Below are 19,536 nucleotides of genomic sequence, written 5' to 3' on the forward strand. Positions count from 1 at the left end.
CCTTCTGACAAGAAAAAACCCCTCTAGTTGCGACCAGGCTAGAAGACATGCAATTGCGTGCCTGGTCTGGGACATGCAACTGGGCCCCCCCATGTCTCTCGACGCCGCGCCCATCGACAAGACAAAAGCCCTCTAGTTGCGACCAAGCTAGAAGACATGCAGTTGCGTGCCTGGTGTGGGACATGCAACTGGGCCCCATGTCTGTTGACGCCGCCCCATTCGACAAAAAATTGGGTACCTGCCCCCCTCCCCGAGTTGGGACCAGAAAACTAGAAGCCGCCCCTCCGGCAACCAACAAAATAATGGAAGTCAAGTTGCAACCCAGCTAGAAGGCATGCAGTTGCGTGCCTAGTGTGGGAGATGCAACTAGGGCCCCATGTCTCTCGACGCCGCGCCCTTCCGACAAGAAAAAATCCCTCTAGTTGCGATCAAGCTAGAAGACATGCAATTGCGTGCCTGGTCTGGGACATGCAACTGGGCCCCCCATGTCTCTGGACGCCGCGCCCACCGACAAGACAAAAGCCCTCTAGTTGCGACCAAGCTAGAAGACATGCAGTTGCGTGCCTGGTGTGGGACATGCAACTGGGCCCCATGTCTGTTGACGCCGCCCCATTCGACAAAAAATTGGGTACGCCCGCCCCCCTCCCCGAGTTTGGACCAGAAAACTAGAAGCCGCCCCTCCGGCAACCAACAAAAAAATGGAAGTCAGGTTGCAACCCAGCTAGAAAAGACATGCAGTTGCGTGCCTACTGTGGGACATGCTACTGGAGCCCCATGTCTCTCGACGCCGCGCCCACTGACAAGACAAAAAAAGCCCTCTAGTTGCGACCAACCTAGAAAGACATGCAGTTGCATGCCTGGTGTGGGACATGCAACTGGGCCCCATGTCTCTCGACGCCGCCCCATTCGACAAAAACATAGGGTAGTCGAGTTGCGACCAAGTTAGAGAAGACATGCAGTTACGTGCCTAGTGTGGGATATGCAAAATGGGCCCCCGTGTCTCTCGACGGCTCCCCCTCCGACAAAACAAAAAGGTGCCCCCCCTACTCCCCGCGTTGCGACCAAGAAAACAAATGTCCCCTCCCCTAGTTGCGACCAATGTAGAAAGACATGCAGTTTTACGAGCCCCCTAGTGCGGAACATGTAAATTGGGGGCCATGTCTTTTGACGTCGCCCCCTCCAACAAAACAAAGGTCTCCCACCCCCCCTAGTTGCGACAAAAAAACATGTAGTTGCCCTAGTAATCATTTTAGAAAAAGACATGCAAGCAAAATTAGATCACGACAGGCTTAAAAAAATCAAATAAAGTTTCATCGTCCACATTCTCCATTCGTTTGTGTGTAAGGAGCGTGTTCCTCGACACCATAATTAAAAACACATAAGCTGGTTGGATAGCGTGGAAAAAAAATTGACATGTATAGAGGAAGTCTGCTGTCCTTGAAACGAATACAGTAGCACACATTTTGACATTTAAAAAAAAGCATGTACACATAAATTAAAAAAGTATATGTATGGTTACTGAAAAATCAACAAAAAAAAACTTAGGTGAAACACTTGAATATAATGTAGAAAAAGGTTCCCATCATATATTATTCAAGCCGCATTGTTCGGTGTACACATAAATTAAAGGTTCGTCATACAGACTTCGACACAGAAATATATAGAATACCCAAAAGATGAGTATTATAGACGCAGCTCTGCTTGTCATTAGTTGCTGTGGCTGCTGCCTAGCCAAGCTTCTTCAAGATAACCAGGACATGGACATCATCCCTCTCGCTGCTCTTGAAGCCAATAAGAACAGCTGTGTTGACTTTGAGTCCTCTGCTAGCTGCGAAGTCTTTCCACTTCTTCCTGCCAAACACAATGCGGCCATCATCAGCAGTTTTGTATGAGATTTTTTTGAATCTCCGACCATCCACATAAATACCAACAACCCCCTGTTCTTCAAACGGCGTGGCAGCAGCAACTTTCTTGGGTATTTTCTATCAAAAAAACACAAACAGACACGAAAAAATATGAGTGTTTATATCAAAACAATCAAACTTTCTTTGGTCTTTGAATAATTTAAAAAACGGGTAAAAACACAATTCAGATTTTTTTTGCTTGAAAAGAGCGTACTGGAAAAAAACTGAGCATGAATACATGTTCAAAACATTCTTGCAGATACTAAAAACTAATACAAAAAAATCTTATATTTTTGGTTCAGAATCCATATTACCCCCGCCCCTTCTCTTTCAAGGAATCATATTTGCATTGTGTGTTCACATATATATGCCTGTAGCATACACATACAAAAAAAGAAAAAACGAAGACAAATATATACATACCATCATGCCCAAGCGAATGTCAGTCCTTGTGAGGCGGTGAACAAAAGCAAACCCGATGAAACCATCACTGAGAGGCAGCAGCCCTTGTAGCTGAGCATCCTCTGTCTCATTAAGCAAAAGCCCCCTAGTGCGAACAATGCCTTCACTATCATCGCTTGAAGCTTCTCCATCCTCATTACCTGAAATCTGAATCTTCAATGGGATCACCCTCTTCCATAGGCTGTTCATCTTCAGAGCCGTTGCCCACCTGGAACCACAAAATAGATGCCGTAGGCGAAGGTTCATCCAGGTAGAACACCACCATCTGACCCTTGCCCAGATTGTTGTCTTCATAGAACTTCCTCCAACCTCTCCCATACATAGCGCTCTTTCTGCGACCCTTGTAACACTTTACAGTGTATGCCCGTTGGTTTGCCACAAACGTCACCTTCTCTCTTGTCGCATTGTTGAAACGGGCCCTTTCATTGCAAGGCACAACCTGATTTGAACAAAAAAACAAAAAAGTTAGGAGTGATGTCACGACAAAAAGTTGTGAGTATTGTGATGACATTAGTACAAAAAGTTAGGAGTGAGTTACCCCTGCATTCTTGAACTCCTCCCATGCAAGCATGCTGAAACCGCTTCCCTTGCTCTCATACTTGCAATGGTTGAAACAAACTCCACAAACCCCCTGTACACATCAAAAAAGGAAGCAAAAAAAATTAGAATGGATAACTCACTAAAAAAACACTTTACAGTGTCATTCTTTCACCTCAGAAACATATATATATTTCACAATGTATTCATGCAGCTTAATGACTGCGAAAAAAGCCCAAAAACCATGCTTACCCGATGGTACAACCAAAACAAAAGTACTTATGCTGTAAAAAGACTAGTAGTTTCAGTTTCAGGAAACAGAAGAAACGAAAGTATTGCTGTACATGTGGTTACTATTACGCTCTTCTGAAAAAAAAAAGAATTACAAACAAAAAGTAGTTTCGAATAGCTTCACACAGGGTCCGTTCAGGTTCCTGAAATTAAATCCTGCCCCCCAAAAATGACAAATTTTTTGCTTTTTAATACATTTTTATGACTAAATTAATTCAGAAACGATGCTAATCTAGGCTAAGATATTTCATTTTTTGCTACTCGACAGATCAGAAAATACTCCTGTGGTGGTCATGAGTCTAACCTCTGAACTAAATGTACCTACATAGAAAAAAGGTGGTGTTACTAGTACTACTTCCAGTAATAAAAAAAACAAAAAAGATACTAATCACTATTATAGCTACTTGGCTTTACTACTAGTTCTAACCAGTGCCTCAATGAGTAAGCAGCTACAACGGTTCTCCTGCCTGGTTCATTCTCTAAAAACGGCATTTTGCACAAACAGAACAAACAAGTAACTATCCACGGTGTCAGATATAAATGCCCAGCCTATACTGTAATCACTAGTTCATGTATTGTTAACAAATTTAGTATCCAATGCAATTTATTTTGTAAAAAAAGAAAAGTGTACAAAAATGAATATGCATGCATGTACATCTCCAGCACCTTACTGAACCTAACTGAACTTCAGACTAAAGAAGTACAATTTACTTGGCTTTACATATGAAGAAGCAGAAAAAGAACCAGACTAACTGAACCTAACTGAACTTAAACACACAAAAACAGTATGATCTGCCACACTCTCCAGCACCTTACAACTGCATGAAAAAACACACAAAAACACCTCCAATCTATTGGCTGCTTGAACAATAAGGACACGAGATATGAGGTATATCACCAACAGGAACTTTGGCAGTATGATCTGCCACACCGACATTGCCGATCGACGTGCGTGAGCGAGAGACACTATTTTTTTCTCGAATACGCACGAGTGTACGTATCATTCATTAAGCGAGAGACACTATTGTGCATTCAACATGCAAAAAAAAACTAAAAAAATATAAACTATGGACGCAATTCTCTGCTTCAAACTACTAATCAGATATTTAATACAAAAAGAAAAAGAACGGTACCTCATCTTGCGACGGAATTATGGACATACAAAAATCCTATCTACTCTACTGGATACATGGGCACAGTAACACATTCCTACATTGCAGCAGACATGCACTTAGCTTGGGCGAGGACCTCATGTTGCTGACTCACAACAAGCCCCTGGACTAAAATCTATTTTCAGACTAAGAAGCTAACAAAAAAATTGAAATTAAAAAGACTAAAAATTGAAGTTAACTTGGCGTTAGGTCTGCACCACCTAACAAAAAAGGCCTAGCAGCCGCTTACTCTGGCCGCCCCCTTTGAGACACTACAAAAATACAACTTGAACTTGTTCGTACAAACTACCACCTCCAAAATCAATCCTCCAATCTGTTGATTGCTTGAACAAGTAAGGATACAAAAAAATGCCTATAAATCCTGGAGTCCATCGTAGACTTGAATCTACTAATCTACACTCGATCCACTAACAAAACTACCCCCCCCCCCCAATCCCCTACAGATCTACGGTGTAGCATCAGCAAAAACAAGACAGAAAGAAGGACCCCAATCCCCTACAGATCTACGGTGTAGCATCAGCAAAAACAAGACAGAAAGAAGGATGGAGAAGAAAAATTAGGGGGGAACTCACTGCATCAGCAGCGCCGGCCATTCCCCTCTCTCGTCCTCTGGTTCGTCTTCTGATTTGATATTGGGGAATGGAGAGAGACGATGTGGATTGAGCTCTGACTGCCCGTTCACCTCTTCTTAATCACCATGGGGGCGGCCGCTTCCACTTCTCAAAAAACAAAACAACAAACAAAAGCCCGCACGGAAAAACAGCCCAACCCACTAAAAAAGCAAACGCTCGCACGGGATCGCGGTTCCACAAGAAGAAAAGGAAAATGGGTTGGTCCACGCCTTACACAGGCCGAAACAAGGGACAAACAGCCTTAGCGCGAATCTACACGCTGCTCAACATCGGACGGCTGAGCAATCGACTGAGACTTCCCCAAGTCTCAGTTGACTGATTTTTAGCGGATCCGTTGCTTAAAAGTGCAGCTGCGCTATCTCATCGCTCCGAGCGCACCCGTCGCTGTCGCCAGATCAAACATCAGCGCGATGGTAGCTAATGACCTGCGCATGTCACGACAGGAGCATGGTCCCACATTTGGGCAGTGCACCATGCGAGGAGTGATCCAGTTGGAAAGTGTAGGTCTGTATGCATTTATTTTGCATTTTCAAAATTTTAAAAGCTATAACTTTTGAACTGAGCATCGAAATCAAGATCTGTTTTCACCCCTAGGTTTCTCGCGACGAGCTCTTCAAAACTAGATCCCATATGAGTATGTTTCGACTAACTTTTTTCATGAGCAACTTTGGGTGATTTGGAGGCAACTTTAGTACTATAGAAAAGCAACTTTTTGTTAGTTTGCGTAGCATGACTACATATCATCGAAAATTTCGTTCAAGTTGGCTTCACCTCTAACTTACCTATCATAACTAGCAAGTATTCTATCATAGCTAAGATTCACCTCCAAGTTGATAATATTATAGGCAACTTAGTTTCGGAGGTAGGCAAACATTATCATGAGTTGCCAGGCATGACTAACGAGTAGCTTAACATCATCATCAATTGCAGGCAATACTTTTTGGTATGTAAGAAACTTAGTTTCATAGATAGGCAACTTAGCACCGGTGGGCGGCCTCTTAATGTATTGTAGGCAATTGAAATAGTAATCACAGGCAACTAACCATCACCGATGGGCAACTTGATAGTGTTTGTAGGCAATTTAGAAAAACAATGATGAACAACTTCACAATATTGTAGGCAACTAATGTTTAAAATTAGGCAACTGAGCAGCAATGGTAGGCAACTAATTACCAATAGCGGACAACTAGACATCAATGGTAGGCAATTTTATAGTATTTGTAGGCAACTGAGCATCGACCGTAGGCAACTGACCATCAATGATAGGCAACTGAGCATCAATCGTAGGCAACTGAGCATCAATGTTAGGCAATTTCATAGTATTTGTAGGCAACTGAACATCAATCATAGGCAACTAACCATCAATGATAGGAAACTGACCATCAATGTTAGGCAATTTCATAGTATTTGTAGGCTACTGAACATCAATCGTAGGCAACTGAGCATCAATGATAGGCAACTGAGCAGCCATGATAGGCAAGTTGGGATAAAGTTAGCAAGGTTCATAGGTACACTTAGTGTAGTGAATTTGCTTGTATGTCGCACTAAAGGCCCCTCATGTTTTGTGTGATTTTCTTGTTTTAACACAAATCAACCTAATAGGAAGTCATACTAGGTCAAAAATAAGAAGTTGCTTTCCTATAGCACTAAAGTTGCCTCCATTCCACCAGAAGTTGCTCATAAAAAAAAGTTCGTCGAAACATACTCTTATCGGCCAGGAACCCAACGGTCAAAACGGATCTGAATTCCGACCTTCGAATCAAAAGTTATAGCTTTTTATTTTTTTTGGAACATCAATTAAATGCACGTGAGATATGAAACATGGCTGATCTGTTAGACGAGAGTCACGGGAAAACGGGACCACTTTTTCCTAATCAGGACAACTAGGTGAGACCTACGTTACGGAGAAAGCTTTAATTTCCTATTTAGGTAGGTGTGCTCGATGGCACAGACGGGCGCACGGGCGCTCCCTAGCCAGGTCCCTTATAATTATGAAGAAAGTCCACATGAACAAAGTTTTTCAAAGAACTGAAAATGAGATATTTTAAGTTTCAGAAAAGTCCGAAATTAATAATACACATGTACATGGGTATGTATATTGCATTACTGTAAGTTTGCATGATGAAATACATTTGGAGGCGTGAGCTACACACAAGAAATCAGCCCACCAGGGTTCAAGTCTCGGCTTGAGTATTTGGTGCTCAAGGATAACACTACAAAGACATCCTTTCAAAAGAAAAAGAAAAAAAACACTGGAAAGACATGATGATATCATTTGTGGCCACAAAAGCACCTAAAAGGAAGCAACATAAACATTCATCGTCACAATGAAAATACACATGTACGAATTAGCACCCAAACCGTGGATAGCAACAACATCTGAAAAAAGGAGCTATATATCATCTTCATACAATGTATGATATGTTTGACATGTCAAAAGATGATTCTTCGAATAATTATATACATACGGTATGTACAGTACAAAACCACACGCCTTTATGCATTGACACTAGAAATGTACATTTGAGAATCAAAACCTGACAAATAATCTTTCTTTCCAATATATGTACACTCTTAATTTAGATAGGCATAGACACAACAAATGGCTATTTACTTCTTGAGCCCCTTTTCAAGTTCCTAATGTATCGCAATTACAAGTCAACAATCAAAAAGGGGGTCAACCAACATGTAACACATGTATACAATAGGAACCGATACTAATCCTAGGTATTACGGTGATGCTGAACGGAGTTCAACTAGTGAAGCATACAATCCATCTTTGATGTTCACCAAGGAGTCATGACTTCCTTTCTCCACTATTGCACCATCTTTGAGAACTGCAATGATATCGGCGCCTTTGATAGTAGATAGGCGGTGTGCCACGACAATCGTGGTCCTGCCAACCATCACATGATCTAAGGCATTCTGCACAATTCGCTCAGATTCTGCATCCAAGGCACTAGTTGCTTCGTCGAGTAGTAGTATCTTAGGATCTTTGAGTATCGCCCTCGCAATAGCCACCCGTTGCTTCTGGCCACCGGATAGTTGTGCCCCTCTCTCCCCAACGAAGGTGCCATACCCTTGAGGAAGGCTTGATATGAACTCATGTGCATTGGATATTTTTGCAGCTGCAATGAGCTCCTCTTCGGTGACATCCCCATCCTTACCATAGGCTATGTTGGCACGTATTGTGTCATTGAAGAGTATAGGCTCTTGGCTCACCAGTCCAATTTGGTTTCTAAACCAATTTATGTTTAAGCTCTTGATTTCCACTCCGTCCAATTGAATGGTACCCGAATCGGGATTGTAGAATCTCTCCAATAGTGTGATTACAGTTGACTTGCCGCTACCACTTTCTCCAACAAGCGCAACAGTCTATATAAGAGCATATCGAAAGCAAGCTCCTAAGTGCATGGTTGTACAAGATATGACGACACGATTATTATATGAGAAGTAGGCTAACCTTTCTAGAGGGTATGTGCAGGGTAAAGTCATGGAAGATTTGAATATCTAGGCGACTTGGGTATTTGAAGCTGACTTGTTGGAAATCTATGTTCCCCTTGACCTCATCTAATATCAAACCCTGATTGCTCCTTGAATCAATTTCGGATACTCGGTCTAGCAAAGTAAATATAGAGATAGCTGAATCCTTTGCTTTTTTTGAATCGGAGGCCATTGCACTTGTTTCAGATACTCCCATAGTTGCTAAGACCAGTGCAAAGAAAACCTGCAAAATTGACTTACTAAGTGAAGTGACCTCATGGTAGAACTATGGCAAAAAATATGGAGAAGATAATCCTTAGTGAGTAAATTTACATGTGAAACACTGCATCTACATACCTTAAAAACTTCACCAAAATTTGATTTGCCTTGTCGCACAAATTGCCCCCCGACATAGAAACAAAGGCCGTATGTGAGGTACAATGTCAAGTATGAGAAACCAAATCCAATACCCCCAACTATTCCTGTTTTGACTCCTTGATTCACTGAGGCTCTACATTTACGATCATATATTCTTGTAATTCTTTTCTCACAACAAAAGGAAGCTATTGTCCTTATACTACTAACTGCATCCGTGGCCACTTGACTTGCATCTTCATACATCATCTGGAGAACGACCAATGTATAATCGTTAACTTCAAAAGTTTTGAGGAAACAAAAATGAAGTAAGTGTCAATTCTTACTACGCTTGATGAAGTAGAAGATGTATATGTCTGAACTCGTAAACATAATTGAATATTTTTATTTAACTTCTATCTTCACTATTATTTAAATGGAGCCTATCATGGTTCATCCACCTCTTCAGCTTCCCTTTCTCATCTTGCTAATAATCTTGCACAAACAATTATAGGAGAACTAATCAAAATACAATGAAGCTCCCCTCATTACAATTTAAGTTCAACACCTCCATCAAATTTCTACATGGATCACGACACGGGAAATAAAAGTACTATGACAGGATTAAATATGGGGCCAAGGACACCGTGTGAGATAGTAAGCCAAGCATGAACACTCATTGTGACACTTCCCAAGATGGACTCTATGTGCCCAATATAGGATATGTGGTATATGAAATAGGGTGAGCCATTGAACTTGAATTAATGTAACATGTAGAAAAAAGCACAAATAATGAGGTAGTGGTTCCAAGTTGATAGTAGAAAACTCAATTGTTGTACTTTGTTACCCCCCCCCCCCCAAGTTTCCCAAAAAGGTGTGTTTTTGGAAATAATGAGAGTCAATAACGTCCAGTACACTGCCATCTAGTAGATCTAGATTTACTTTATTAAGTCATATGCGTAAATAAATCTCAAAAGATACTTTCATAATGTATAATTTCCTTGGCGTTTTCTACGTATTATGGGAAAAAATTGGTCGTAAAGTTATATTTTTGTGCCTAAGTCCAAAGCAACAACATTTATGGAACTATTGGGTTCATTTACTTTTCAGGAATTATTCAAAAAATGTCATATTACTTGGTAACAACCCAACAATTTTATTTAGTTAATTACCTTAGCATCTTGACTAAAACCATTCAGGAACTTCACGTGGGCATAACTTTGAAGACCCACAAGTGGAATCACACACATGGTGATCAAAGCTAGCTTCCAGTCAGCTATCATAGAAATGACAACTCCTGTGACAAGCGTTGAGCTAAGTTGAATAATTAATGACAAGTTATCGCCCACTAAACGCCGGACATTCAAAGCATCAATTGATAGTCTTGCACCAAGTGCTCCGCTGTAAGATATAATTTGGCAGTTATAGTACTTGAAAGTAGTGTTCATGAAATCTATAGTTGGAAGAGAATCCAAGAGATCAAAGCTGCACACACCTGGAATTTCTAGGATCATCAAACCAAGCAACTTCTTGGTGAACAATGCTTTGAAATGACAAAGCTCGGATGCGCTCTATAAGCTTGCCTCCAGCTATTCCAAATAATAAGAACTCTGCTGGTATTGTGATTACTGATATGATACCCATAACAAAGCACATCATACCCCAAAAACTTGTATCACTTCTAAGTTTATCTGCCGGCTCATATAAAGATTTAATTGCACTTGAAATCACTAAACCAAACACTGGAAAAATAACTCCATGAACTGCCGCAGCTAGGGATCCTAATATAAGAATAGGTACCTCTGGCTTGTTAAGAATTGCTAGACGTACCATAGGATCTTTCTTTGGTGCCTCTCCCTCACCATTCTTCTCTTTTTGATTATTTCCATGTGTGTCATATTCTCCAGGCATCTCAATTGTGCTAGGTAGCCCGAATGGGAGTGTGCAAGAAAGCTCATTATTATTTCCTAGTGAAGCACTAATCGACCGCTTCAATGACAGGCTTGTACTTGATATTGAAGCAGATAGTCGATGGTCCATTTTCTGCTCTACATGACTTTCTTGGAGCAGAATAAGTTGAGAGTAGGCACCATCTAAGTTTAGTATTAATTCATCATGGGAACCTATATAAAATATATGTAGAAATATGAACAATTTAGTTAAAAATTTGTCAAACAGGTGATTGATAAGAAGTGAAAGGTGGAAATGGGGATCATGACCTTGTTGAACTATCTTTCCTTGTTGAATAACTGATATGCAATCAACGTTTCTCACAGTAGTTAGACGATGTGCAACCACAAGCGTAGTTCTGTCCACCATGATCCTATCCAATGCCTCCTGAACTATCCTCTCTGACTCCACATCTAATGCACTAGTAGCCTCGTCTAACAAAAGTATTCTGGGGTTTTTAATGATTGCCCTAGCAATTGCAATCCTTTGCTTTTGTCCCCCTGAAAGTTGAGCACCACGCTGGCCAACCATTGTGTCATAACCCTGGTACAAGATAAATGTAAATATTAGCACTCAACTCAAATGCAAGAACTTGGAATTACATAGTGAATGTTTCACGCACATTGGGCAACTTATCGATAAAAATTGCTGCGTTGGCGAGCTTAGCGGCTCTCTTGATCTCCTCAATTGTTGCATCTTCTTTTCCATATGTTATGTTATCTTTAATTGATGTCATAAAGAGCAAGGGCTCTTGGCCAACAAGAGAAATTTTCCTTCTTATCGAATCAAGCTGTAAATCTTTTATATTAACCCCGTCAATCAAAACCTCTCCAGCTTGCGGATCATAGAATCTCTCTACAAGACTAATCACAGTTGACTTGCCACTCCCACTCTCTCCAACTATAGCCATTGTAGTGCCACTAGGCACATGTAGTGAGAATCCATCAAATATTAGTTGCCCACGCCTTGTTGGGTAGCTAAAATAGACATCCTTTAGCTCAATATCACCCCTCATGTCTACTAGTTTCTCACCACTATTGTTGTTAGGGTCAATCTCTGGTTTCCTCTTGATTGTTGTGAATAATCTATGTGCTGCTGATTGTCCTTCTATAAAGGCAGTCATACATGGGGCTGCATTACCTAAAGACCTACAATAGACAATTGACAAATTTCACTGCCAATAATTTGATATGAAGGATCATTATCGTATGGATTCTACTTCAGGGTAGGAGTAAAAACTCACATTGCCCCAGTCATGATAGCCAATAAGACAGTGATGACTTGTCCTCCTGTGTATCCTTTTGCAAGTACCAACTTTCCACCGTACCATATGGCTAAACCATAGCTAGAGTAGAATACGAACAAAACAGATGCCATGCCAAAGCCATTGGTAAGTCCTTCCTCAACATCAGTCTTGTATGCTTTGTGTATTAGTTTATTGTACGATATGATGGCCTTCTTCTCTCCATTGAAAGAAACAACCTAGACATATATAGCCACAAGATAACTTTCTGGGTACACGAAAAGTCATTTATACTAACCAATGTTTAAATGCTCTGTGAACTGAACTTACTGTTTTTATGGCTCCAATTGTCTGTTCGACAATGTTCCCCGCATTACTGTATGATGCTTGACCTCTGCTAGAGATTTTTGACAATACTTTTGCCACTACTCCTGCAGCAAATAAAATTGGAGGTACGCATGCCAACATGACAAGAGATAGAATCCATCCTTTCACAAAACCTACAATGAAACCACCAAGGAAAGCAGCCACGAGGTTTTGGAACTTGCCGACCTGGGGAATTTTACAATGCATATATATTTATGTTAATTTTAATACGGGACGCAATTTGATGAATATAATTTTTCTTGTTGCTCTTCAGTTGACTTGGAGAAAGTCGTTACCTTCTCACCAATAGCATCTTGAACTAGCACTGTATCACCAGACATTTTTGAAACTACTTGCCCAGTTGTCATTTCTGTGTCAAAGAATGAAATATCCTGTCTCAAGACAGATTTGAGGTATTCAGATCGAATGAGTGATGCCTGCCTTTCACCGGTAATTGTCCAGCATGACACCTCTGCACACAAAAAGTTGGCTTACCCTACCTTGATATGATGATCACTGCATGGCCTATGTATGGCTCAATTTTGTTGTTAGATGTGCTACGTGAATACATTTTTCCCGCCGTCATTGCTAATGGAGTTTTAACATGTTTGTTTATCTATCTTCTTCTTGTTGAAATACAAAAGATGTTAAGACCGTTCATCTTATATTCATGGTTTTTCTATATACTATTCAAATAGGAACTATAGGAACATGACTTGGAATCACGCCATGACGATAACTTGCAAATATAAATGCTAGTTTGTGCATTAAAGACCATTTCTCAAACATGTCCAACAATTGACTAGTATCTTAGTAGGTGGTGCAAACACATATAAATATGTCGACAAAGTATGTCATGCTCACGAAGAAAGGATATGACTGCTGCTCCGATACCCAAGTAGACAAAGTTCAGAACCGCCTGTATTAATGAAATGACGACAAGGTGAAAATGTATTAATGTGTTTACTCTATTACACTATAATACATAACCATTCAGTGTATTTACATGTAAGTGTAATTCCATATAACCATATTATTTTGTGATAAATTACCTATATGCAATAGTCGGACTATTGCTAGCTATAAACTAAGTCGAATAGCAGAGCAATTCAGAGGTATAGTGCAAATACTAGTATTGCTAAACATTGAAAGGTCATGTAGCATTTTGGAGTCCCAAAAATATATAATGGAACTGTAGAGACACTATAGCAAGCTATTTAACACTAGAATGTTGTATGAGAAAAAAATCATGTTGATTTTATTTGTACTACGTGATTTGAGTTAGATTGATGAGTGGCATTAAAACAGAGATGATGCACACACAAGGACATTTGTTGATCTAACTGGCCAACCAACACTAGACAAAGACTCTTAAAGAGTAGGGGCCTAATTAAGAGAGACAACCCCACTTCCATTTCTATATCCAATAAGTGAACTCCAGATAGCCAACATCAATGATACACCTTCAAAGGGGGAGACAACATGTCTATTACCATTCTGTATCCAATAAGTAAAGGCCATATCAGGAGCCTTCACTGTGTAGAGCATTAACTTAAGCTTGAACTGCCACAACATCCTCACCGCCAAATCCAAATTATAAATGACATATCTCATCCCATTCCAAGCCCCCTATACCACCACCAAAAACTATCAAAAACCTCTCAAGCATATGTTGCTCCACATCCTAAGAACATCTCTCTATCTTAAACATGTCTCCCTGTCTAGTTGTGGCGAGAAGAGGGAAGAGGCACAAATGGTTGAGGTGACAATTACAGTTCTGCCTCAAGTGTGACATGTGTGCAGCTTAAGAGCTATGGACTTGATATGTCTACTTTACTTAGAAATTTAGGCTCGATTGTGAGGTCATGTATCGTATTTCTATTGGGCTATATATTATTCCTATATTTGGTCGATGTCTTGTATGGGTAACACGTTTTTTACAGGAACATCTACCTACATTTCTTCATACATGTAAGGTTTCATAGCCTATATTAACCAGTTCTCTCTCTCCCACTCTCCCTCTCTCCCTATCCCTCTCCCTCCTCTCTCTCTCTCTCTCTCTCTCTCTCTCTCTCTCTCTCTCTCTCTCTCTCTCTCTCTCTCGTCCCCATGCGTGTGCTTATGTGTGAATGGATGATGTTTTGGTTATTGAGATGGTATCCAATGTGCAACTATTTCCATTATTTATGGCATAAACATACTTTAAAAATAACATAAGGATGGTGTTTTCGATATTGAAGTGGTCTCTATATTCCTAAATACCCAGTGTTTTTAGTATTAATGTGTTCTCCAAGATGCAAATTTGACCATTATTTATCATGTGAATATATTCCATTTAAATTTAGTAAATCTTGACAATTCTTATGATAATATAATAACGTTAGTAGCACATGATGCACTAGTACACAATAGGACTTGTAAGACACCTAGTCACACATGGTTCCAAAAAGTTGTCATTGGTGAGGCGGATACGGCTATTTATTTTGAAATCACCACAAATACACCTACATCATACACAAATTTGAGTGGCAACCATGTCACACATGGCTGAAACTTTCAGTACACTCACATAAGATTCAACCCATTAGGTATGTTAGGCTTCCATATAAAGGTGCAGATTGAAACGAAATCCCTCGATGTTGCGCCTCTCCCCACCCTTTCTCTCTCAGACACACACACATGAATGCAAAAATTGGAAGAACTAGGAATGAAGCTAGGTATAATGTGGAGGAACTAGAAAGAAAGGAAAGAAATGAAGGTTGTTAATCAAGTGAAATAAATGGCTGCTTTGAGAAATATATGGCAACATTTATTCACTCCATGCTAGTTATTCTTCTCTAATGCCTCAATGATTGATGTGAAGAAAACGGGGTGTTATCCTCTCTGCCACCTCTGCCCACCAACACATCGCCCCTCCTCTATCCACCTCCCGCTCTCAAAATCATTGGCACCTTGCCCTCCTAATTTGTTTTCCCCATGCCGCGTTCCTTGTGGACCACTCCTGGCATGATAGCACCCCCCTCAAAGTTCCCCCATCCAACAAGATCAAGACGCGGATCAGGCTTAATCCCACCGTCATAGCTAGGGGCACTCTGATTCACTAACGGATATTGGCTATTAGGCGGCTTCTCAAGTGAGGCTTAAGCCTTCCCCAATATTTCCACACATGGGTCCACATTATGCTATTGAAGAAATCCCCTTGTGTTTTTCCACTACCGCCAAGTCTCCCCAACCCCCTCCCCCCGTTGGTCTCATTCAATCCTTCTGCGTGCACTCTCTTCGCCCAGACTCCCCCTCTCATAGCTCTAAACGGACGCCATCTCTCCCCCATCATCACCCTCTTCTCTATCTCTTTCTCCGCTTCTAAACACTTGTGGTTATTGTTTAGTTGCCACTGTAACGCAATGCATATTGGATTACCTAAATTCCTTTTGTTTCTCATATTAATTTTTATTGTGTGCAAATTGTTTCTTTATAAGGGGACTTTTGTTGTAACTTGCAAGAATACTTTCACATATATGGGCATTGCCAAACGGGAATCTCCTATTTGCTGTTTTAAACGGGAATGGAGTGGCTCTGCCTATAGGGAAACATAATGAAACGAACATTGGTTCACCATATTAGATTTAATATTTAATCAGTTTAATAATGTGAAATATTTATATATAGAAAATAAAGATGTTCATGTAGCTGAATATGGATGTCCATATATTCAAAAGAAATGTGCATCTAATATTTAAAAAATAAATAATCCATGTATATGAAAAGAAATATCATTATATTTGAAAAATAATTGTTCAGATCTTTGAGAAGAGTTCTTTATGTGTGCCTGTATTTGTGTTGGTATAATTTTAAAAATGTTCATGCACTTTTCGAAGAGAGAAAAACATAGAAAAAAAGGAGGAGCAATAGACCTGAAAAAATGTACTTCGAAAAAAAGGAAAAGGATACGAAAAATTAAATAGAAAATAGTAAAAATTAAAAATAATAATAATAAGGAAATTTCAATAAAATTAAAAATAAACCAGCAAGAAAAAAATCACATCGCACATTACTATGCGGGTTCACTAATTGGAAATTTTTTGCACAAACGTCCGTATTTACCACAAAGAGGGACAAATAGGATTGGATTTGCCTCATAGCAATAGAGGGCTAATCCTATCTGACACCCGCTAAGACATAATATCAAGCTCCCGCACATGAGTAAGGGACGTTGGGCCTGCCAAAGTAGCATTGATGTAGCCATGTGAGCCGGCCTTCCGTCGGGTTTCCTTTTGTTTGGCTGATTTTTCCATTTTATCATTTTTTCTTACCTTATAAAGTATTTGATAATTTACTTTTAAAAATGATTGCAAATTGTCTGAAAATTTCATGAAATTTTAGAAAATATTCCCAATTGTTTTCAGAAATGTGCACAAAATTTATAAAATATTCATATTATTCCTAAAAAATATGATTTTATAAAAAACAAATACGATTTTCTAAAATGTTTACTATAATTTTTTTTTCATTTTTTTAAATGTTGTCGAACTAAAATATGATTTTGAATCTGAAAAAATGTTCTCACATTTATAAAAATGTTTCAGATATGTAATAAATGTGAAACAAAAGAAAACTTGAAAAGGCAATAGAGAAAACTAAGATGGAAAATGGAGCAAACAAAATGAGAAATCAAGGAAAAACACTGGGGTAAATCAGGAAGTAGAAAAAAAAAAGCAAAAAAATTCGCCAGAAGCAAACTTCCAATAACGTGAACAAGAGGCCTCACTGCGCCGGTCCATGGAGGAGCCTTCTGCGCATTTCCCCAGCATTTTGACGCATAAAGCATCAATGGGCTCGCACGACAGAGACCAATATGACAGTTGACAAATATATTTTTTAGCAACACAGTTGAGAATTCTTATTATTTAGCTATTTACATGGCCAGATAATTAAAAGGCCCACTGATAGCGTAACTAGTTTTTATCTCATACTTCCTCGGTTCCAAAATATTTGAAGTTTTAGGTCTGCCATTAATCAGACTTTTTATGGTTTGACGAAGTTTATAGAAAATTTTACTTTTTTTTGGATGGAGGGAGTATACAGCTATGGATCAAAATGGCTCAACAAAAGGCAGGAGGTCACCTTCTACTATGAGTCCAAGTTAGAGAAATGTGGCTAAAATTGCGTAGCGCATGAGTTTGCTAAAATGGCTAGGAGGTCGCTCTGTAGTAGCTGGATGGAAGATGCTCCAAGCGAGAGCATCCCTCTCATTGATAAGGGTGATCATCCCTCTGATTTCTGGCTAATAAACATGGATGGTGTTATAAATTACTCCCTCCGTCCCATAACACCAGTGTAGTGTCAAAAACACCCTTATATTATAGGACGGAGGGAGTAGAAGTGATCGCACGCTTAGGATATATAACATGGACGACTGACGAAGTTGCAGCAAAGTAGGTATAACATATATGTTTTATATACATGCCAATAAGCCTATAGCCATGGAAGCAGCTGAGCGCGTGAGACGATCGGGGCTTACCTTGTTGACGCGCTGGAGGACGTTGGCGTCGGTGGCGCCGCCAAAAGCGTCGAGGACGTCGCCGAAGAAGACGGTCATGAGGGGCGTGGTCATGCCGTTGGCCAGCGCGGCCACCGTGCCGACCAGCATCAGCAGCTGGTCCTTGCCGTCGGCATGCCGGAACAGCCCCATGAAGGACACCTTCTCGTGCTGCCCCACGCTCTCCTCTCCCTCGGCACCAACTGCTGCTGCGTCCATTGCTTTAATTTGTGTAGATACTTCTGACATTTCTTCTACTCAGTTGCAGGGTATTTATGGGGCAGGCCAATGACTGGAGGTGGAGGAATATTGTAGCGTTGCACACCCTGTTGCCAGAGTAGGGTATTAGTTATGCTCCACTAACAGCAAAGAGTAGGGAATGACGTACGTAACTGGATTAGAAAGCGTATTTCTGGGCCGTCCTTGGCGTTTATTCTTGATTTATAACATCGTTGAACTTTTAGATGATGTGTACCTCTTCTATAGGGACTGAAGAGGTATTGTAACACATTCGCACATTTGTAGACATAGACTTGAACATCATTGACATTTGACAATAGAGAACTTTCTCAATTTTATTGTTCTTGCGGGAGCATATGAACCTGAGCTCTTTTTCCCAATATGTCATTAACAAAATATAATTATTTAAAGCTAGACATTTAGGTATGAGATGATCAAGTTCAGTAAAATTGACAAAAATGAACTTCTCGAGGAATTCGAATCCAAATCTGGTCCTTTGGGTGAGCACCAGTTATGTCATGCGTTGACGTAATATTACAGTACGTAGACAAACGGTGCCGAGTCACCGTGTGCGGTGCAACAGGACCTGTTGACCGATCTATATATATACGCTGTTTCATAATCATAAATTCATAATCTAAAATTTCAATGCACCTTATCTCAGCGTTGGGCAATCATGCAAGCAGCAGTCCAGATGAGTTGCATCGGCAGCCTGTACCTAATCTTGGACAGACTTGTCGTGGCATATACTTAACATGAATAGATACTCCAACTTGCTTCACATGAGTACAGAACTTGGGCAGATAATCCAAACGGTATAGGAAGAGAGCATCTCTACAGTATCGTTTGGTTGCTTATACTTAACCTAATCTTCATGTATTATTGTACACCTGTCACCTGTCCAACTGGTATAGAAAGAGCATCCTATTGTATTGTTTTAGCTGTTTACTTGACCTTATGGCTGCATGCATCATCATGATGCAGAGGCCGGGGGCATGCCTCCATTTCCAAAAATAAAAGCTGTTTACTTGACCTATTCTTTCTGTATTATTGAGTGCGTACAATCCATCAGCATGTTGGTTGGGGCCAGCGTCAACGAATCGATTCACCTGACCCAACAACCACCTGAGGATCCCCCTGATGAGCTCGCCCAAAGCTCTTGCCCTCGTCGATTCCATTGGGAGGGACAGGCTCAAGACCAAGGGGCTCAGGGTGTTGCTCTTGCAACTAAAGGATACCACCTACGATGCTACGCCCACGCTTTAAAGCTGGACCCAGATAACCAGCGAACATCAGATTTTTAGGCATAACAAATCGAATGTCTTTCATGGCAAGTTGCGTTCGCCGGTGATGGCAAGTTTAG

The 19,536-nt window shown here is 40.3% G+C and overlaps 2 protein-coding genes across 2 annotated transcripts; both read right to left on the reverse strand.

Annotated features, from left to right (window-relative positions):
- Nucleotides 1–2,487: 2,487 nt before the first annotated feature.
- LOC123048159 (uncharacterized) lies at nt 2,488–5,111 on the reverse strand. The gene is made up of 3 exons (XM_044471311.1): nt 4,939–5,111; nt 2,905–2,997; nt 2,488–2,805 (listed from the first exon to the last, which is right to left on the reverse strand). Exons 1-3 carry the CDS (start codon nt 4,957–4,959, stop codon nt 2,503–2,505), a joined length of 417 nt encoding a protein of 138 aa, XP_044327246.1. The 5' UTR covers nt 4,960–5,111; the 3' UTR covers nt 2,488–2,502.
- A 2,513-nt stretch (nt 5,112–7,624) lies between these two features.
- On the reverse strand, nt 7,625–18,152 carry LOC123048160 (ABC transporter B family member 4). The gene is made up of 12 exons (XM_044471312.1): nt 17,916–18,152; nt 13,259–13,313; nt 12,691–12,866; nt 12,359–12,580; nt 12,029–12,267; nt 11,408–11,933; nt 11,055–11,328; nt 10,331–10,958; nt 10,008–10,236; nt 8,839–9,105; nt 8,462–8,725; nt 7,625–8,373 (listed from the first exon to the last, which is right to left on the reverse strand). Exons 1-12 carry the CDS (start codon nt 18,150–18,152, stop codon nt 7,729–7,731), a joined length of 3,762 nt encoding a protein of 1,253 aa, XP_044327247.1. The 3' UTR covers nt 7,625–7,728.
- Nucleotides 18,153–19,536: the final 1,384 nt, after the last annotated feature.

This window comes from Triticum aestivum, chromosome 2D (genome assembly GCF_018294505.1).
Source record: "Triticum aestivum cultivar Chinese Spring chromosome 2D, IWGSC CS RefSeq v2.1, whole genome shotgun sequence".
NCBI lineage: Eukaryota > Viridiplantae > Streptophyta > Magnoliopsida > Poales > Poaceae > Triticum > Triticum aestivum.